We start from the raw sequence: 22,678 nt of genomic DNA, 5'->3' as shown, positions 1-22,678 counted from the left end.
GCTGCCTTCGGCTCAGGTCATGATCCCGGCGTCCTGGGATCGAGTCCCACATCGGGCTCCTTGCTCCGCAGGGAGCCTGCTTCTCCCTCTCCCTCTGACTCTGCCTTCCACTCTGTCTGCCTGTGCTCGCTCTCGCTCTCTCTCTGACAAATAAATAAATAAAATCTTTAAAAAAAAAAAAAATATTTTTTAAAAAAGTAACCTCTCCCTAAATAAAAATCTTTAAAAAAAAAAAAAAAAAAAAGGGGCGCCTGGGTGGCTCAGTGGGTTAATCCTCTGCCTTCGGCTCAGGTCATGATCTCAAGGTCCTGGGATCGAGTCCCACATCGGGCTCTCTGCTCAGCGGGGAGCCTGCTTCTTCCTCTCTCTCTGCCTGCCTCTCTGCCTACCTGTGATTTCTCTCTCTGTGTGTCAAATAAATAAAAATCTTTAATTAAAAAAAAAAAGTAACCTCTCCCAAAACTAGATAAGCAAATTATGTAAGAAAGTGATTTTTTTAGTGTAATTATGTACAAACCCAATTTCAATACCAACGTCAAGATTAATTCTTTCAACAGAGCATCCTGCCAGGTACTAAGGTACTGGGTACTAGGGATCTTGGATACTAAGCATCTACAAAGAACAAGAACTCAGAAGGAAGTTAGAACACAAAGAAGTTATCTTACATACATTATTTCATTTAGTCCTTATAACAGTTCTGCAAGACAGCTACGAATAGGTCCAAATGAGCATAGTAATGTTCAGAGAGGAGTCACCACCCCAAGTAGCTAATGGATGAACCAGGACCCTAAACAAGTCAGCCTTCCCCCTGGGACTCTTCCACTACACACTGCCTAAAGCCCCCCGACCTGGCAGATGACATCATGCTGCCAGCCACATTCAAAAAACTGCCTGTGTGTCCCCCTGACCCAGTGACCCTTCAGATGCCTTTGGAAAGAACTTCTTTAGAGAACCCAGTGCAGGCTGGACCCCCTTCCCCTGGGCATCTACACTGACCTTTTCTAGCACTTAGACCATGTGGTAACTGCTGGATCATTGGCCTGCATTCCCCACCAGTTCTGAGAGGGCAAAGTCTACCTCACACATTTTCCATACCGTCCTACCCACCCACATACCCTTGCCACGTAAAGGGCAGTCTGCAAAGATGATAAAAAGAGAAACCACAGGGGAACCTGGGTGGCTCAGTCAGTTAAACAGCTGCCTTTAGCTCAGGTCATGATCCCAGGATCCTGGCAAAGAGCATCAAATCCAGCTCCCTGCCTGGCAGAGAGCCTGCTTTGCTTCTCCCTCTCCCTCTGCCTGCCACTCTGCCTACTTGTGCTCTTGTCAAATAAATAAAATCTTAAAAAAAAAAAAAAAAAAGAAACCCTAAAAACTTTCCATAAGACATCCTTTCACTTTCATTTTTTCTTTCAGACTTGCACAGCAGACAATCATACTTTAAAAACATGTTTTTAAAATGTGTTTCAGGGGTGCCTGGCTCAGTGGGTTAAACCTCTGCCTTCAGCTCAGATCATGATCCCAGGGTCCTGAAATCGAGCCCCGCATCGGGCTCTCTGCTCGGCAGGGAGCCTGCTTCTCCCTGCCCCTCTGCATGCCTCTCTACTTTGTGATCTGTCAAATAAATGAAAAAGAAAAAGAAAATAGAAGTGTTTCATGATGCAGACAAAATGTGCTCCCAATGTTTAGAGGATAAAAGAAATGATACTTGGTGCAAAAGTATATAGAAAGTGTAGTGTTTAAGGAAGAATAAAACTTGAGTTTCTGCGGTTTCAGCAGGAGGAAATGACAGGGGAGCTGTCAGGGCTGAGGACAGATCTGTCAGCCAAAACAATTCTTAGCCCAGTCTCCATAAAATGTCAATCAAGGGATGCCTGGCTGGCTCAGTGGGAAGAACACGTGACTCCTATTTTTAAGTTTTTATTTATTTGACAGAGAAACAGCAAGAGAGGGAACACAAGCAGGGGGAGTGGGAGAGAGAGAAGCAGGCTTCCCGCCAAGCAGGGAGCCTGATGTAGGGCTCGATCCCAGGATCCTGGGATCAGGACCTGAGCTGAAGGCAGACACTTAACGACTGAGCCACCCAGGCGCCCCTATTTTCTTTAGATTTTTATTTATTTGTTTGAGATAGAGAGGGACTGTGAGTAGGGGAGAAGGGCAGAGGGAGAAGCAGACTCCCCACTGAAGTGCCTGACCCAGGATTCGATCCCAGGATTCCGGGATCATGACCTGAGCCGAAGGGAGCTGCTTAACCAACTGAGCCACCCAGACACCCCAATAATTAAAAAATAAAACAAAACGTTTTGAGGCAGGGGCATGAGTGGCAGGGGTCGGGGGGAGCGTAGCAGACGGAGAGGGAGAGCAGACTCCCCACTGAGCATAGAGCCCAACTCAGGGCTCGATCCCGGGATCATGACCAGAGCCGAAGGCAGATGCTTAACCAACTGAGCCACACAAGTGCCCCAAGAATCTACATTCTTAATGATCACATTCTAATGGCTCCTGAGTTAAGTATCCCCCCCAACACACACACCAACAGTTTTTCAATCTGAGTCAAGAAACTTGGACTCTGGTGCTAGTTCTGTCTTTAATGGCACAGTCGTTGAGTGTCTGCCTTCTACTAGACAGTTCAAGTAAGGGACCTCATCTGGAACTAATCTGTATCTGACACATGTATTGTGCTTTTTAACCTTAAGTGCTACAGACTTTCTATGAATCGAGGAAAAAAAGCCCAGTCGCTAATTATATATAAAGTATTTATTTTTATGCACATATTTACCTACAAAATTTACAGATAATCAAACTGTGCCGAATACATAGAGTACCCTCTGATGACTTCGTAGGAGCAGAGAGGGTCTTATTGCTGCAGTTTCAAGAATAAAATCTCAAACACATTAAAGCCAAGATGGACAGTTAAGTTAAATGGTAGCCTTGTTAAAAAGTTTTTGTCCTGTGAGTGAATTTTCAGCTTCATGTTAAATGGAATTTAAAAGACTGCTCATGAAATAATTTAAACCTTTTCAAAATCATCTAATAAACAGGTAAAAGGCACCTCCAGTTCTTTAAAATATTTACAGCAATCCCAATAGTTTAAGATTAAGGGCAATTATAGTACAGGTGGCTAAAATGCATACACAGTATGTCATTAACACTCTCGGAACAGTGAGAATTGTAGACTCTAGTTTGGGGCGCCGCTCCCAAGTCACCCCGTGATGGAGCGGCTGATCAATTACACCCGTGCAACACTAGTGTAACAGCACGCCAACCGCGGCGTTAAGATCCAATGATCTAAAACAAGGACTATCAAATTCCCAGACAGTACATAATTTATAACTAAACTTGTATATTCAGAAGCCTTTGGAGTGTTCTTAAAATTATTAAAAAAAATATAAAGTATATTTAGCATTGAAGGAAAACAACAAACCGGAAATGGTTACCATGAGAGTGGTTGAAGTTCACTATCTGGTTTAACAAAAATGGTTTCTCAGAAGAATATCTATAATTTCCCACAACATAATGGAGATGAGTCTTTCTCAGTTTACACTCGATCCGATGTTTTTCTTGCATTATGATTAGAACAGAGGGGTGTAAGAATGAAAGGCACAGCTATGCACGATAGCTGGGTGTGAAGAGCCATGGGGCCGGCCAATGGATGCTCCCACGATACTGGTGCAGGAGAACAAAGTCCACGGAACGCTTCCCTCTTTGACATTGGCATTGATTTGCTATTTACAGTAGTTTGCAAAAATACATTATAAAAACTGGATGAGGTTCTGTTTCTAAGTTTAACTTAGTAACATACAGACATACTTCATCTGCAGAAGTCTCTGCAGGGTCTGAAGTACTAAAGTGACACTAATACTGTAACACAGATAATCAAAGGTACCAAGCACGGGGGAGACGAGTCATCATCATCGAGATCATCTGGGTAAATATTGCACACTTCTTGTCAGTTGTTGCTATGACCTTCACATATCCAACTGTAAAAGGAATCCTTTATGGCTTTTTGCTTTATCACTCATTTGAAGAAAGGCTGTTTTAGGTCCCAGAACAATGAGTGCAGACTGTCACTGAACATGAGGCCTAGGTTTCAAAATGAGTTTTCCTGTCTGTAAAAATGAAGGAAAAAAGTTTTTCAATACACAGTTCCATTAAAAACATCACCACTTATCCATAAGCCTTGAAGTACATTTGAAGGGTACCAGAACATCCTTTATATGAAGTTTAAATATATTTTTTTAATATACGTATTTTTTAATTTATTTGACAGACAGAGATCACAAGTAGGCAGAGAGGCAGGCAGAGAGAGAGGAAGGAAAGCAGGCTCCCTGCTGAGCAGAGAGCCCGATGCAGGGCTCGATCCCAAGATCCTGGGATCATGACCTGAGCCGAAAGCAGAGGCTTTAACCCACTGAGCCACCCAGGTGTCCCTAAATATTTTTTAAAAGATTTTATTTATTTGACAGAGAGAGATCACAAGTAGACAGAGGCAGGCAGAGAGAGAAAGAGAGAAAGGAGGAAGCAGTCTCCCTGCCAAGCAGAGAGCCCGATTCGGGACTCGATCCCAGGACCCAGAGATCATGACCCAAGCCGAAGGCAGAGGCTTTAACCCAATGAACCCACTTTAACCCAGGCACCCCAATATATGAAGTAAATATTAACCAATGAACAGTTATGTTTTCCAAGTTTTGTGTGGAGTTTTCTTCCTAAAATCTTCATTATTAAGATTTTATTTATAGGGGCGCCTGGGTGGCTCAGTCAGCTAAGCATCTACCTTCAGCTCAGGTCATGATCCCAGGGTCCTGGGATTGAGCCCCGCATCAGGCTCCCAGCTCAGCGGGAGCCTGCTTCTCCCTCTCCCTGCCATTCTGCCTACTTGTAGACTCACTTGAGCTCTTTCTCTCAAATAAATAAAATCTTTAAAAAAAAAGGATTTCATTTATATATTTAACAGAGAGAGAGAGAGAGAGAAAGAGCACAAGCAGGAGGAGTGGCAGGCAGAGGGAGAAGTAGACTCCCTGTGGACCAGGGAGCCACATGCACACCTCGACCCCCGGACCCAGGATCATGACATGACCTGAGCCAGAGGCAGATGCTTAACAAACCCAGGCACCCCTAAAATCATTACTTTAAAACAACCCATTTGGAGTGCCTGGGTGCCTCAGTCATTAAGCGTCTGCCTTTGGCTCAGGTCATGATGCCAGGGTCCTGGGATCAAGCCCTGCATCGGGCTCCCTGCCCAGCGGGAAGCCTGCTTCTCCGTCTTCCACTCCCCTTCCTTTGTGTTCCCTCTCTAGCTGTCTCTTGCTCTCTGCCAAACAAACAAATAAATAAATAAATCTTATAAATAAATAAATAAATAAACAAAACAATTTGATGAACTTCCTGTCCACTGGCTACCTAAAAATCTGCCAATCAATCCTATAAATAAAATCCCAACATGTATAAATCCATGCTCCTTGTCAAATGGAATTTATAAAACATAAGTATATGTATCTGAACAAAAACATTTTTCCTTCACTAACATTAAACTTTTACTTTCAGGTGAAAATGTAAACCAATGATTGAGCACTAGACACTTACACACTGCTGATGTTCAGTGTAAGTAGATATAACTCTTCTGTAAGGTCAACTGCCCCCCCCCCCCCGCCTTTCTTTTAAGCAAGCTCTAGGGGTGACTCCGTCGGTTAGGTGTCTGCCTCTGGCTCAGGTCATGACCCCAGGAGTCTGGGACCAAGTCCCACATCGGCCGCCCTGCTCAGCAGGAAGCCTGCTTCTCCCTCTGCCTACTACTCGCCCTACTTGTGCTCTCTCTGACAAATAAAATCTTTTTAAAAACTGACGAAACAAATAAATAAATAAATATAGTTCTAGGGACACCTGGGTGGCTAAGTTGGTTAACGGTCTGCCTTTGGCTTGAGTCATGATCCTGGGATTGAGCCCTTCTCCCTCTCCCTGCCACTTCCCCTGCCAGTGTTCATTCTCTGTCAAATACATAAATAAATAAACCTTTAAAAATAAAGTAAGCTCTACGCCCAACATGGGGCTTGAACTCACATTCCCAAGATCAAGAGTTAGATGCTCCACTGACTGGGCCAGCCAGGTGCCCTGGCCCAACTGTGTTATTTACCCAAAGAAAAGGTACATGCCATATAGTTCAAATAACTCCATGTTTGGGAGTTCACCTGAAGGACACAAGCACAAAGCTGTACATAAAGATGTTACTAATTTGGGCACCTAGGCGAGTCAGCTGGTTAAGCGACGGACTCTTGGTTTCAGGTCATGTCATGATCTCATGGGTTGTGACATAAAACCCTGCATTGGGTTCTGAGCTCAGCAATGAAGTCTACTTGAAGAATCTCTCCCTCTGCCTCTATCCAACTTGTGCTTCCTTGTGCATACTCTAAAATAAAAAAAATGTTACTTATTCTTCCTTTCAACATTTACTGAGTGTCTGCTGTGGGCCAGGCCTTGTGGGATCCAAGAATGAACTAGACACACTCCCTCATCCTCGTGCAGCTTAAGTTCTGGCAGAGAATATAAAACATATGCAGTATGGAAACTGCAAACAACTGTATGACCAACAGGGATATCATGAGGTATCCATAAAATAGGGCAGTGTGTAATTAAACAAAATGGAAGATCCTCTCGCTTTTCAAAACAAAATAAAACAAGGCTCCATGCCCAGCATGGAGCTCATCATGAGGCCTGAATTCATGAACCTGAGATCAAGACCTGGGCTGAAATCAAGAGTTGGACACCAAACTGACTAAGCCACCCAGATGCCCCAAAACAGAAGACCTTAACTGGTATAGTGTAGATAAAAAGCCCAAGACTTTGCACGTGGTTCATGTCCAACAAATGGTGGCTCTTTTATTTTTTAAAGATTTTATTTATTTGACAGAGAGAGATCACAAGTAGGCAGAGAGGCAGGCAGAGAGAGAGGAAGGGAAGCAGGCCCCCTGCCAAGCAGAGAGCCCGATGCGGGACTCAATCCCAGGACCCTGAGATTATGACCTGAGCTGAAGGCAGCAGCTTAACCCACTGAGCCACCCAGGTGCCCAAATGGTGGCTCTTAAAGCCTAATACTGGATCAAAGAAGCAGGTCTGAAAACTCCGTAATACCTAAGAAGCAAATGAGAATGGGCAACACAACATAAAACATCTTTGGTTGGTGAGACTCTAGGTGGTTTCATTAATATTTTGTTACTGTGATTCTTGGGTTAAAAGTGCTGTCAAGATTCTGATCACAAGATTCTCACTTTAACTTCATTTTTAGCCGTTTAACTTTTGGTATATCCCTGGTAATGTTGGTAGAACTTTGATGCTAATTTTTTCACTGTTTTATTGAGGTATTACTTATATACAGTATATAACTTATATACTGCCTGGGCGGCTCAGCCAGTCAAGTGTCCAACTCTTGATTTTGGCTTACGTCATGATCTGAGGGTCATGAGCTTGAGCCCCGCACCAGGCTCAGTGCAGTATCTGCTTGAGATTCTCTCACTCTGCCTCTCCCCCTGCGTGTGTGCTAACGAAGTAAAAATCTTCACACACACACACACATATGCCCACATAGGCACCACCCCGTTCACACTACAGAGATCACCACCACCCAGAAAGTTCTTCCACATCCCCTTCTGGTCAATGGGAGCCCCACTCCTGAAATAGATATAACTACTTCCCATAAATTTTGCCTGTCTCTGGTCTTTAAACACATGGAATCAGAGAGTATGTGCTCTTTTGCATCTACTTCTTTCACTCAATGTGCTTCTGAGATTCATCCATGTTATTATGTCCCAGCAGTCTATACTGTTTTATATTATTATGATACACAATACACAGTATTCCACTGTGTAAACAGACCACTATTTGTTTCACCCAAGGTTTTTGTTTTTTTTTTTAAAGATTTTATTAATTTGACAGAGAGAGATCACAAGTAGGCAGAGCAGCGGGCAGAGAGGGGGAAGCAGGCTCCCTGTTGAGCAGAGAGCCCAAAGCAGGGCTCGATCCCAGGACCCTGGGATCATGACCTGAGTCGAAGGCAGAGGCTTAACCCACTGAGCCACCCAGGCACTCCCCAAGGTCTTAATCTATTTTAAACTACATGAAAAGACATTAATGGGGGTGCCTGGGTGGCTCAGTGGGTTAAGCCGCTGCCTTCGGCTCAGGTCATGATCTCAGGGTCCTGGGATCGAGTCCCGCATCGGGCTCTCTGCTCAGCAAGAAGCCTGCTTCCCTCTCTCTCTCTCTGCCTGCCTCTCCATCTACTTGTGATTTCTCTCTGTCAAATAAATAAATAAAATATTTAAAAAAAAAAGACATTAATGTAATTTATTAAAAAATCAAATACATAAAACCTGAATGACTCAGTCAGTGAAGCATGACTCTTGACCTTGGGGATATGACTTTAAACTCCATGTTGGGTATAGGATTACTTAAAAAATAAGCAAACAATTTAAAATGTTTTCAAATATAGATAAGCTAAAATTCTTCCTTCCATTTATCTCAAATTCTAGCCCTCTTAAGAGAAGAAAACAGTTTTAGCATGAACTCTTCCAGACTGGGTTCTATGATTTACATCCACATATATAAATAATAAAAAATCTGATGTCTCTGAGCCATCTGGCTAAACCGGTTAAGCGTCCAACTCTTGGGTTTCGGCTTGGGTCATGAATTCGGGATCATGAGATCAAGCCCGTGTGTCAGGCTCTGTGCTCAGCAGGGAGTCTGCTTGAGATTCTCTCTCTCCCTCAGCCCCTCCTCCTTTCTCCCAAAAATAAAATAAATCTTTTTTTTTTTAAGATTTTATTTCTGGGGTGCCTGGGTGGCTCAGTGGGTTAAGCCTCCACCTTCGGCTCAGGTCATGGTCTTAGGTCCTGGGATCAAACCCTGCACTGGGATCCCTGATCAGCAGGGAGCCTGCCTCCCCCTCTCTCTTTGCTTGCCTCTCTGCCTACCTGTGATCTCTATCAAATAAATGAGTAAAATCTTAAAAAAAAAAAAAAAGATTTTATTTATTCATTTGATATGCAGAGATCACAAGTAGGTGGAGAGGCAGGCGAGGGGGGGGGAAGCAAGCTCCCCACTGAGCAGAGCACCCAATGCGGGGCTTGATCCCAGGATCCTGGGATCATGACCTGAGCTGAGGAGAGGCTTTAACCCACGGAGCCACCCAGGTGCCCCATAAATAAATCAAACTTTAAATAAAATCTGGTGTTTCTAACATGCTAAAATATTTGAAGGTAAAAAAATATGACTTGGGGGGCGCCTGGGTGGCTCAGTGGTTTGGGCTGCTGCCTTCGGCTCGGGCCACGATCTCAGGGTCCTGGGATCGAGCCCCACATCGGGCTCCCTGCTCCGCAGGAAGCCTGCTTCCCTCTCTCTCTCTCTCTCTCTGCCTGCCTCTCTGCCTACTTGTGATCTCTGTCTGTCAAATAAATAAATAAAATCTTTAAAAAAAAAAATATGACTTGGGATTTGTTTCAAAATAATCTGATGAAGGAAGGTGGGCAGGGGTACACATAAAATAAGAATGGCCATGAGCTAATTATTGTTGACACTGACCAGTGGGGACACAGTTTATTATACTCTCCATTTTTTTGTCTGGAAATTTTCATAATTAAAACTTTCTTACAGGGGACACCTGGGTGGCTTAGTGGGTTAATGCCTCTGCCTCGGCTCAGGTCATGATCCCAGGGTCCTGGGATCAAGCCCCACATGGGGCTCTCTGCTCAGCGGGGAGCCTACTTCCCGCTCCCCTCTGCCTGCCTCTCTGCCTACTTGTGATCTCTGTCTGTCAAATAAATAAATAAATAAAATCTTTAAAAAAAACTTTCTTACAGATGAAGATGTGATACACACACACAAACTGCGTGCACGTTGGAGTATTATTCAGCCACAAAAAAGAATGAAATCTTGCTATTTGCACTACATAGACGGAGCTCTAGAGTATAATGCTAAGTGAAACAGAAAAAGACAAATACTGTGTAATTTCACTCATATGTGCAATTTAAGAAAAAACAAAAACAAGAGAAGAAAAAAACACAATCAAGAAAATGACTCATAATTACAGAGAACAAACTGATGGTTACAGGAGGGGAAGTGGGTGGGGGAACGGGGGAAATAGATGATGGGGATTAAGGGGTGCCCTTGTCATAATAAGCACACAGTGATGTACAGAAGCGCTGAAATCACTCTATGGTACACCTGAAACTAATATAACACTGTATATTAACTATACTGGAATTAAAAAGAAAATGGTACTGGGGGAAAAAAACTGAAAAACTAAAAAAAAAAAAAAAAAAATCCCAAACTGAGTATATCATCTAATAATTTACTTCTTGTACTTCACATTATGCCCTGCAGAGCCTTCCATGGCCATACTGACAGATTTACTTATGGTTTCCTACAATGTGGCTATACCTCAGCCTATTTTACCATCCCCTAATTGGGAAATGTAAAGCTGTTTTCCATTTTTTCCCTACTGCAAAGCATGTTGCAATAATGACCTTGTACCTGACTCCTCGTGTGCATGTGACTGATGGTCCCCACCAAGGGCAGATGGAGAGAAGTAGAATGGTTAGGTCATGAGGCATGCCAATTTTACATTTTACAGGAACGATGAAAACTGCCCTCTAACATGGCTATCCCAGTGTATATTCTCAACAAGCAGTGCATGGGTTCATCTACTTTACCACAGCACTGGACTTTTAATTTCTACCAATGTAAAGGTAGGTAAGACAAATGAAAACTCAGCTTTAAGGGGACCTGGGTAGCTCAGTTGGTTAAGCATCTGCCTTGGGCTCAGGTAATAATTTAGGGTCCTGGGATCAAGCCCTGTGATGGGTTCCCTGCTCAGTGGGGAGTCTGCTTCTCCCTCTCCTGCTTCCCCCCAAGACCCTCCACTCATGTTCGCTCTCACTCTCTCTCTCTTAAAAAGGAAAAAGAGAAGAAAAAGAAAAAGATAACTCAGTTTTTACTGTCCATTTCCCCAATTACAAATGAGGCTATCTGTAGTCCCACTTCTGTGAGATGCCTTACTTCTTTCCACATTTCAAATGTACTATTTATCTTTTTTTTATTGATTTTTAATAGGCCTTTATTTTACATTCTATCCTCTATTAGATATCTTGCCAATACTTTCGTTTTATATGTACTTTTTTTCCAGTAATCTCTACATCCAACATGGGGCTCAAACTCACAACCCTGAGATGAAGAGTCACATGCTCACCGACAGAGCCAGCCAGGTGCCCCACAAACAATTTCTTCTAATCACTGCTCAATTTCTTGCCTTTTGCTGTACGAGATTTTCAAATGTTGGTGCAATTAAAGGTATCCAACCTCTTCCATGATGGTTTTTTGTTCTGAGTCTTAAAAAGTTTTTCTACACCAAGATCATAAACATATTCATCTCTGAGGCACCTGGGTGGCACAGTGGGTTAAACGTCCAACTCCTGGTTTCAAGTCAGGTCATGATCTCGAGCTCCATGTTGGGCTCCATACCGAGCAGGGAGTCTGCCTGGGTTTCTCTCTTCCTCTACTCTTCCCCCAACTCATGTGCGTGTGCATGTTTTATTACTTATTATACTAATAAAGAAATCTTAAAAAACAAAAACCATTCATATATACTTTCCTCTAATGCTTATGAGATAGGTATGTCTTTTTAAATATATTTAAAACTTTATCTGGAATTTAATCTTCTTAATTGATGTGAAGAAGAGATCTAAATTCATTATTTTCTCAAATGAAAAGCCAATTACCTCAACATTATTAGCCCATTTCTCCCCTTTTGACTTGAAATACTATACTTCCTCTAATTTTTTAAAAAATTAAAGTGTTTATTTAGTCTTTATTCTCTTCGATGATCTAGTGGCCTTCCTGGCTTAGTATCATTTTTTTCTCTTTATTCTTATTTTTTATACTGGATAAGTATTATTTAATAGTTTTTTTTTTTTAAGATTTTATTTATTTCTTTGACAGAGAGAGATCACAAGCAAGCAGAGAGGCAGGCGCAGAGAGAGAGAGAGAGAGAGAGAGGAGGAAGCAGGCTCCCTGACGAGCAGAGAGCCTGATGTGGGGCTCGATCCCAGGACCCTGAGATCATGACCTGAGCCGAAGGCAGAGGCTTAACCCACCGAGCCACCCAGGCACCCCTATTTGATAGTTTTTTTAACTTGAAGGTAAAAATACCTTTATAAATAAAACAAGTGAATCAAACCTGTGAGATACTTTAGTATATCAACACATGATTAACTTTTAAAAACAGTCAGGGGGCGCCTGTCAAATAAATAAATAAATTCTTTTAAAACAAACAAAACAAACAAAAAAAAAGTCGGTTTGGGGGCACCTAGGTGGCTCAGTGGTTAAGAGTCTGCTTTCAGCTCAGGTCATGATCCCAGAGTCCTGGGATCAAGCCCCGCATCAGGCTCCCTGCTTGGTGGGAGGCCTACTTCTCCCTCTCCCACTGCCCTTGCTGTGTTCCCACTCTCACTGTCTTTCTCTCTCTCTGCCAAATAAATAAATAAAATCTTAAAAACAAATCATAAGACACATCATGATTCTATGTCATTAAGATTAAACTGGGGGGAGGGGTGCCTGGATGGCTCAGTCAGTTAACCATCTGCCTTGGGTTCAGGTTGTGATCCCACGATTCTGGATTGGAGCCCCACAACAGGCTCCCTGCTCAGGGGGGAGCCTGCTTCCCCCTCTCCATCTCTTCCTCCTCCCTGATTGTGCTCTCTCTCTAAAATAAATTAAAAAGAAAAAAGAAAAGAAAGATTAAACTGGGGGTACCTGGCTGGCTCAGGGGTACAGCATGTGACTCTAGATCTCAGGGTCATGAGTTCAAGCCCCATACTTGGCATACAGCTTACGTGTTTAAAAAAAAAAAAAAAATACTGTCAACTCTACCAGTTGACCTGTATGATACTAGAGATCATTAGATGCATCTCAATTTCTGAGATATAAATATGTCTTAGGATCAATACTATAAGGAATATCTCCACTATTAATCCATGCAGACAATTTTTTTTAAAGATTTTATTTATTTGAGAAAGAATGAGCACAAGCAGGGTGAATGGACCCGAGGGAGAAGCATACTCCCTGCTGAGCAGGGAGCCTGATGTAGGACTTGGGGATCCCTAGACTCTGGGATCATGACCTGAGCCGAAGGCAGATGCTTAACCGACTGAACCACCCAGATGCCCCATGCAGACAATTTATTAATGTCTGCTTTATTTAAACCAAAACATTTCAGTCCTTTCATGCACATCTACAATTTTCTAATGTAAACAATACTCACATCATCACAAGACATGTTGTATTCTGCTAATACAGTTCGACATCGAGCAGCTATGCTGAAAAAATGTGGTCAAAGGAAAATTTATCATATGAAGAATAAGCTTTTAAAACAACACCCAGATGATCAAAAAGGTGCTTTAATTTCATTCAGAGAATAAAAGTCAATTTTGGTAAAGGATACATTGATGGTGCAACGACCCTCTTGTGTATTCCGGCAAAGAACAAGCCTATTAGAGTAATACAGCTAATAGTGAAAAATGGGTGATTCCATAAAGATGTGAAGAAGGACACCTGGAAAAGAAGAGTTTGAGATATAAAAATGTTCAGAATCTCAGAACAATACTAATTTTTACCTCCCCACTTATGCATAAATATACGTAGGATTTTAATCATCTGAAACATGAGGATTTGAAGAATTTAAAATAATCCTAGTTCTGTTTTGCTGTGCCATAAAATAAAACCAGTTTTCTATTTTGTATCTTTAACATAGCAAGATAATATAGCAATATTCCCTCCATCAATTTCAAAGACTTTAACCATTAAAAATTCATTCTTATAATCAAAAACCATCCTACCAAAATGTTTACTAAACTCTCCCTGGTAAAAAAAAAAAAAAAAAAAAAACAATTTAAAAAGCAGATGAGAGACATCTGACTGGCTCAGCTAGTACAGCATGTCTCTTTACCTCAGTAGTCATGAGCTCGAGACCCATGTTGGACATAAAGATTACATACACACAGACACACACACACATATATAAAAGCACAAGACTGTAAGCACCACAGGAGTAGACGTGGTCTTGTGCATCTCTGTTCTTCCAGTATCTGAAATAGTGCTTGGCAAACATACATGCTCAATTAATACTGCTGAACAAGTGAAGATAAGGTCTCTGGTCTGAAGTCAATGAAAACACAAGTCAGAAGTGATATAGTTACTCTCCCCGTTGAAAAGCTTCCTTTCAGGACTGGGGCAGCCTCTAGCATTCATAACCTGGTCCCAGTCCAACCATTTCCTGCTGCACCCACATACATGCTACCGTACTCCTCCTCTCCTACATGGCCCCAGAAGATTCGGCTCCAGTATAATCCTCCCCTCTCTGTGGAAGCAAAAAGTGAGTTTGGTTTTGAAGCTACTGAGACTTATTTATTTTTAAAGATTTTATTTATTTAGGGGCGCCTGGGTGGCTCAGTAGGTTAAAGCCTCTGCCTTCGGCTCGGGTCGTGATCCCACGGTCCTGGGATCGAACCTCACATCGGGCTCTCTGCTCAGCAGGAGGCCTGCTTCCTCCTCTCTCTGCCTGCTTCTCTGCCTACTTGGGATCTCTGTCTGTCAAATGAATAAATAAAATCTTTAAAAATAAATAAATAAATAAATGGACAGAGGACACTCAAGCAGGGAAAGATGATTAGTAGCTACCTATAAAGAAGGTAGATTTAGGGGCACCCGGCTGGCTCAGTCAGAAGAGCATGTGACTCCTGATCTTGTGGTTGAGAGTCTGAGCCCCATAGGAGGTACAGAGATTACTTAGATAAAACTTAAAAAAAAAAAAAAGGGGGCAGCGCCTGGGTGGCATAGTCAGCTGAGTGTACAAGTCTTACATTTTGCTCAGGTTGTATTTTCAGGGTTGTGATCAAGCCTTGTCTTGCCCTCAGCTGGGAATGTGCTCAAGATTCTCTCTCTCTCTCTCTGTCCTTCTCCCCCACCACTTGCCGTGCTCACTTTCCCTCTCTCTCAAATTAAAAAAAAAAAAAAAAAAAGAATGAGCATTTAAGAGAAACAAAGAGCTAATTTCAGATCTGGGCATAAGAGATGACAGCAGGAAATAAGATGACGAGAGTATGTAAGACAAGAGTCTAGGATCCAGGACTGAAACAAGAGTGGGCACTGAAGCCAGACTACTGGGGGGATAGCACTCTAGTTTGAAAGAGGAAAAAAGATGTGTTTAGAGTCTGGAAAAAGAAATCCAATGGACTAGGAACTAAATGGGAGCAACAGAACTAAGCCAAAGGCATCTATACTCCACTCTTATACCAAGAGATGCATACATACTTCAAGATCAAGAACTAAACTTACAAAAAAGAACAGGCAGCTGGCCTAGTACGCTACTGGTTAAATAAATTTGTCAAATGAAGAAATGAGAGACTGACAACATCAGAAGGGAAGAAGCTCCCAGAAGGATGAAATTCTGAAAAGGTTAATAATCCAGAGGAATGTCTTCTTAAAACCTTCAAGGAGAGTTTAATTCCCACAGGCCAGCTAGATTTCACGTGGCCTGCACAATGTAAGCACATGTAGTGTCTTACATGTTAATTTTAATTAGATCAGTCAACATCGCCCTTCTTTCCTCCACAGCAATGATCAACTGCATCTAAATATCGGTTCTCCCTTTAGATCAGGCATTCATGTACTTTCTAGCTTGCTCTATTCCTTTTCTCCTTGGATTCTTCCAGATAATCATGCACTGACTTTTGAGTTTGCAACTCCTGCTAGAGACAATTGCTGCTTAAAACTCCTATCAGCTTTGAGGTTATTAAATACTGAAATCTAAAGAGCTAACCCTTAGGCTAATAGTTATATTCTCACCTAATTTAGAAAATTACATTAACTACAGAATTTTGGGTCTATTTCAAATTACATTTAATTCTGTGTTTTATTAAGATCTCAACTAGCTGAAATCAGCTTATATTTTTCCCAATTAGAAGTCAGATTCATTTCCCAAGATAGACCTTTTCAATCTTCTTGCCAGCCTCCTCACTCTTCCCCTGAAGATGAACACCAAGCAGAGCCTTAAGAGCAGACTTTTATAAATGAACACACAAGAGAATTTCCTATCTGCCATAAAAACCCCTCTATTAATGTAAAATTCCATCACCAGTCTCCCCTACCTCCTATTCTTTTCTATCTCCACCCCAATGGATAAAGCCAGGGAGACTACACGCTAAATAAACCCCCGGCTGCCTAAACTGCCATCTGGATTGCTGACAAAAGCTTTGCTATTAGGTTTTTCTTTTGTATAAACCAACAGGTTATAAATAAAGCTACTGGAAGCAGTCTACCTAATTACAGTTTAAAAAGGGATGTGGGCTTGAAATTTGAGAAAAATTAGAACACCACTATTACCTAAATAAAGCTGCACTGAGGCAAAAAACAAAAACAAAAACAAAAACAAAAAACCATCACTGAAGTACTGGACACTACTGCTTCTCTAATTAAAAAAAAACTCAGGGGCGCCTGGGTGGCTCAGTGGGTTAAAGCCTCTGCCTTCGGCTCAGGTCATGATCCCAGGGTCCTGGGATGGAGCCCCGCATCAGGCTCTCTGCTCAGCAGGGAGCCTGCTTCCTCCTCTCTCTCTGCCTGCCTCTCTGCCTACTTGTAATTCTGCCTGTCAAATAAATAAATAAAATCTTTAAATAAATAAATAAATAAATAAAACTCAGTTTGAAATTAAGGCACAAGTTAGTGGAAAGAAGTAGAATTCTGAGAAACATTCTATCAGATTTGATCAAAAGGATGCTTCCAGAAGTAACATTATGAAATCTTTTATTGCATTCGGTATAGGGATGTTCTTGTACAGTGCCCAATGGGAGTTCTCTCAGGGTTTCCTATATTAAATTTCAGGCAGGAAATTTTTTTAAAGATAAACGTGGAGAACAAAATCTTTGCTAGCTTATGGAACTCATACATGTGTTCTTTTCAAAGAGAAGGAAAACCATGGAACCAACTGTGACTTTATGGATGAGGTAACTCAGAGAATAATTTACAACTCAGTTCTGGCAAGCGTGATGGCCCATATGACCTTACCTGTGACCGGGTTTCCTTCCTTTGACCCTCTATTCTAATCTTTTTTTTTTCCCCTCGATCTTGATGTTTTATTACATTAAAATTTTGCTGTTTTATCATGTTTCCTGTGAAGACATTTCAAATGCTTTGTGGCATGATGAAAGGTACTACCAAATTTAAGTCACAGAAGAAAATGAAATTTTATAATTTTTATTTTTTATTTATTTTTTTTTTAAAAGATTTTATTTATTTATTTGACAGACAAAGATCACAAGCAGGCAGAGAGAGAGGAGGAAGCAGGCTCCCTGCTGAGCAGAGAGCCCGATGTGGGGCTCGATCCCAGGACTCTGGGATCATGACCTGAGCCGAAGGCAGAGGCTTTAACCCACTGAGCCACCCAGGCGCCCCAAAATTTTATAATTTTTAAAAGCTGACACAGATGATATTAAATGAACAAAAGAGAATACAATTTTTATACTGAAATATGTACAAATTATGAATATGAAATGTAGAAAGATACGTAAGAAGTTCAGAAATGAGTAAGAAGTAGTGGAAGTGGGTATTTCTTAGGTCTTTTTCCCTGTAAAAGATACTTAATCTACAACACACAACCAAAGTTTTTCTTAACCAAATTAATAAAAGGCATGTATTTAATATAATTATTAATGTCACTACTAGTAATAATAGGTAGCATTTGGGTAATACTTTACAATGAACAAAGCACTGCTACATTATCTCATTTAATCCAGTAAAGATTTTAAATCAAAACTTCTACCTTTTGTGTCTCGGGATCTATTAACCAGTTCCAGGCACCAGTAGCTGTGCAGACAGATACCACTATAAGAAGCACTGATGAAAGATAAACACGAAATTAGTAAGGAAATAAGCTGTTAATATATTTATACTAATACCACCAATTCCTAATCAATGAAAGCCAAAGGATGCAGCACTTTATTAAATGGAAAATACATTTGACTGAGGAATTAGGAAACTTGTTGTATGACTCTTGAGGAATTCTCTTACATACTATGAACCTTAGTAATTGAGAAAGATATTATTCCCATTATTACTTTAGGCAGAACTTACCAAGATCAACAAATTAAAAGCAGTAGGAACTTTTGACATGCTCTGTGCTGATTTTGCAGATCCTACAAATTCAAATTAAAAAACAAAAACACCTCTCATTTTCTACGTAAACAAACCAAACAATGACTCCATTATGAATGCAATGAGAATCCTGGCTAGAGGATTCTGCCTTTAAACAACGGCTGCTAAAACGGCTGGTTATCAAGAATGTGGAGCACACTGATCAGTGTCAGGTTTTCTTCAGAGACTTAAAGGAAGTTCAGGGTAGAAATTACTGATGGTAGAACTCAGAAAACTTTCTCCTCACTAAGCTAGAATTATTTTAGGAATTCTAAATAGATCCTAAACAAAATTCAAGAATGAATGATACAGAGGTGCCTGGGTAGCTTCACTGGTTGAATCTGTGACTCTTGCTTGATCTCAGGGCTGTAGGTCTGAGCCCCAAGGTAGATGTAGAGATTACTTAAAAATAAAATCTTAGGGGGCGCCTGGGTGGCTCAGTGGATTAAGCCTCTGCCTTCGGCTCAGGTTGTGATCCCAGGGTCCTGGGATCGAGTCCCGCATCGGGCTCTCTGCTCCACAGGGAGCCTGCTTCCTCCTGCCTCTCTGCCTACTTGTGATTTCTCTCTGTCGAATAAATAAAATATTAAAAAAAAAAAAATCTTAGGGATGCCTGGATGTCTTAGTCGGTGAAGCAGCTGCCTTTGGCTCAGGTCATGATCCCAAGGTCCTGGGATCGAGTCCCACTTCTGGCTCCTTGTTTAGTGGGGAGCTGCCTTCTCCCTCTGCCTGCAGCTTCCCCTGCTTGTGCATTCTCTCTCTCTCTCCCTGACAAATAAACAAATAAAATCTTCTAAAAAATGTTTTAAAAAATAAATAAAATTTTAAAGAAAAAAAAAAGGAATTTAAAAAAAAAAAAAGGAATAAGTGGTACGACTAGAAAATAATAAAGGGGCACCATGACCTAGTTAATATTCTGGATATCAAGGTACTGTCCTTCAGTTAGGACACATACAGTTTTAAAATATAAAGACCAAGATTCAAAGAGCAATAGAAACATAAAACTTTATCTAGAATTCCTGGTGATTTACTTTTTTTTTTTTTTTAAGATTTTATTTATTTATTTGACAGACAGAGATCACAAGTAAGCAGAGAGGCAGGCAGAGAGAGAGGAGGAAGCAGGCTCCCTGCTGAGCAGAGAGCCCGATGCGGGGCTCGATCCCAGGACGCTGGGATCATGACCTGAACCGAAGGCAGAGGCTTTAACCCACTGAGCCACCCAGGCGCCCCTGGTGATTTACTTTTAGAAGTGGCAAATCACAGGAAAACAATCTCATTTTAGTTATTTAAGAACAGAATCAAAATTTCAGAATTACATTTTCAGAACAGATTAAAAATTTCTTATAATGCGGTACTTCCAGTAAGAAATACGTCATACTACACAGATTTTTCTTTTGAAAAATGAAGCAGGGGTGCCTGGGTGGCTCAGTGGGTTAAAGCCTCTGCCTTCAGCTCAGGTCATGATCCCAGGGTCCTGGGATGGAACGTGGGCTCTCTGCTCAGCGGGGAGCCTGCTCCCCCCCCCCAACCTTCTCTGCCTGCCTCTCTAACTAATTGTACTTGTGATCTGTCTCTCTGTCAAATAAATAAATAAAATCTTAAAAAAGAAAAAAGAAAAAAGAAACAAAAGCAAAAGCAAACCCACTGGCAGGGACTCACATACATACTTTTCGCTGTACATTAACCAAGCTGATGTCATTTGTATGTAAGCACTGAGACCATGAATCACAGGAAAAGTAAAGTATATTCACTATATTGTAAGATACCATAGCATCATATACATTTTAAAAAAGATTTTCAAGTAGCAGTGAAGTAAGGTTTTAGGGGTAATTCCTCCCTTAAGCCAAAGAACCTGAAAAAATCATTACTTGTAAATTCTGACCAACCAGAACTCTCACAGCATACACACAGAACTTTGCAAATAGATCGAATAAAAATACCATGAAAAATCCTGACCCAGAAAAAGGCTCCTAACTTCAACAGTGCTCTCTGGCCCCACAAACTGAATTATACTTTGAAATAAACATGTTTTTCGGGGCGCCTGGGTGGCTCAGTTGGTTGGACGACTGCCTTTGGCTCAGGTCATGATCCTGGAGTCCCGGGATCGAGTCCCACATCGGGCTCCCAGCTCCATGGGGAGTCTGCTTCTCCCTCTGACCTTCTCCTCGCTCATGTTCTCTCTCACTGTCTCTCTCTCAAATAAATAAATAAAATCTTAAAAAAAAAAAAAATAAATAAAACATGTTTTCAACATGTGCTGTTGTACTTCCCTATTGGCAGGAATTAAATTTCAGTAACACATGTCCAAGAAACTAAAACTGGTCCCAACGTAAGTTAGCAAAGCATTTTGTTTGCTGAGGTCATCATTTACATATTTATCTGCATTTCCTAAGTATTTCCATGGGGCAATAACCATTTTTTCAAACCCTATTTTACAGTACTCATGACATTTTGAAAAGCCAGTTGCAAGGTGAATTTGTTTGCCAGGACAGGCTGCAAAGCAACACATTCCTTGTCTGCTAAAATCGACCAAAGCTGATTTCATAACCTTTGCTGGTGTATGTTAAATATGATTTTCCTCAACAGAATTTTATTTCGATAGTTTGTAGGCAAATTCTAAAACTGCTAAAGATCCTCCTGAAGTTTTTGTGTGTGTCGTTTATCAATATTGTTAATACTTCTTAATTACTTGTTTATATTGTTTATATTACTTGTTTAATTTACTTGTTAATACTTTTTATTAATACTTAATAAAAAAAAGTGCATGTATTTTGATGGAAAAATGAAAATCCAACCATATGAAATATTGTCCTTTTAGTAGAGCCACTTCCTTTCCTTAAAGATTTCTTTGGTGGGGGTGCCTGCTGGCTCCATCGGTAGAGCCTGCCACTCTCCATCTCAGGGTTGTGAGTTCGAGCCCCACAAAGGCTGTACTTAAAAATAAAATCTTAAAAACTTTTTTCTTTAGGATGCGTTGGTTACTAAGTTAAAAAAAAAACTCACACACTGTCAGAACACCAAGGAAATCTTACGGTTTAGTAAAGCATTTGTTAGTAAATGAGTTTACACAAAAGCAAATCATTGCCAGGCAGAGAGAAAAGTACCAACTATCAGTTTATTTTCCAAAGAAACGTTCAAGAACTTACTTCTCCAACGTCCAGTGGCAGGTTGCAAACAATGAATATATTCTGTAAGTCTCCTCTCAAAAGCCTTGAGATCTAGGTAAAAAGATTTCAATTTTCCAATTGAGCCACTCTTACTAGTTTGCATCCATTAAGATGAAATTTTAGATACTCTAACTGCTTCAGGTCTTACACACCAACTTACATGTATCACTGCACTGTTTACTTCGTTTACTAGGACAGCTTTAAGCACTTGACAGAAACATTACGTTTCTTTAATTCCAATTTCACATATAAGGAAACTGGCTGGTTCACTTTTAGGAGCTTCGTAAAATGGTATGTGGAAAATCAGCAGCAGCCTCAGCCGGCGCCAAAAGCTAGAATTTTGGGGGTTGCAAATAAAAGGATCAGAATCAGGTCGAGTTTTAATTCTGCCGGAACCAAGAATCTTCTACTAGAACAACTTCTTCCCTAACATCAAAGTCTTCGAGGTCTCTTTGACCGCAACGACCCGATTCCGATTTCTAGCCCTTCTGTGTCACTAACCGCTACGCTTCGCGTCCGGTCTCACTGGGTTTCTGATTCGGCTAACGGGTGGGTGTGGAGACCCTCCCCTTTCCTCCCACAGAATGGGTTACAGGTGACCCACCGGGCACTATCAGAGCTCAAGCGCGGAGGCCTTCGGAAAGGGGCGTCCAAAGTGCTCCTGAGGGAGCGAGGTGGGCTATCTTCCCCCAATCGAGTCTTTTCAAGTTTAAAAGGAGACCACGCCACTCCCTTCCTGTGACAGTAAACCAGAAACCACAGCAGGAATTACGGGTCCATTTCCCGGGGCTCTCAAAATAAAAATTAGGCGAATTAGCATACACAAACCGCAAAATGCGAAATGCCTGTTAATGAATAAAAAACAAAAGTTGCCCAGACTAGGGGCTCCCGCTCTGAGCTGGGGGGATGGGAGAGCTGACGCAACGTCCCCCAGCGCCCGCGCTGGCCACGCGCGCGGGAACCTGAGTCCGGCCGTCTCCGGCCGCCCCGAGGCCCCCGAGGCCCCCGAGGCCCCCGCGGCCCCGACCCCTTCAGTCCATCCTTCGCGGCCTCCTCTCCCCGGGGCGGGGTCTCCGCGACTCTAGCCCCTCCAGCTTCCGGGAGGAGCCCGGGACCTGCCTGGGCGACCCAGGAAGCCCACTCTACCTTCCGCCTGCTCCAGCGAGTTCATGTCGGGCGGCAGCTCGGGTCACCGCCGCGGCCCCGTCCGCATCGCAGCTCCGCGGCCCCCGCCCGGCCCGCAACGCCAACTCCCACCTCTAACCGCTTCCCTCCGCCCCTCG

The 22,678-nt window shown here is 41.9% G+C and overlaps 1 protein-coding gene across 2 annotated transcripts; it reads right to left on the bottom strand.

Annotated features, from left to right (window-relative positions):
- Positions 1 to 2,739: 2,739 nt before the first annotated feature.
- CNEP1R1 (CTD nuclear envelope phosphatase 1 regulatory subunit 1) lies at positions 2,740 to 22,675 on the bottom strand. 2 transcript variants are annotated; one of them, XM_032325185.1, is made up of 7 exons: positions 22,542 to 22,675; positions 21,375 to 21,446; positions 17,858 to 17,931; positions 14,083 to 14,196; positions 13,484 to 13,593; positions 13,304 to 13,358; positions 2,740 to 4,109 (listed from the first exon to the last, which is right to left on the bottom strand). In XM_032325185.1, the coding sequence occupies exons 1-7, from the start codon at positions 22,564 to 22,566 to the stop codon at positions 4,068 to 4,070; spliced, it is 492 nt and encodes a 163-aa protein (XP_032181076.1). In that variant the 5' UTR covers positions 22,567 to 22,675; the 3' UTR covers positions 2,740 to 4,067. The 2 variants fall into 2 exon arrangements, with proteins under 2 accessions (XP_032181076.1, XP_032181077.1); XM_032325186.1 differs by lacking the exon at positions 14,083 to 14,196.
- Between the last annotated feature and the right edge of the window lie 3 nt (positions 22,676 to 22,678).

The sequence above is a fragment of the Mustela erminea genome, chromosome 19, assembly GCF_009829155.1.
Source record: "Mustela erminea isolate mMusErm1 chromosome 19, mMusErm1.Pri, whole genome shotgun sequence".
NCBI lineage: Eukaryota > Metazoa > Chordata > Mammalia > Carnivora > Mustelidae > Mustela > Mustela erminea.
This window is presented reverse-complemented; position numbering and strand designations above follow the sequence as displayed.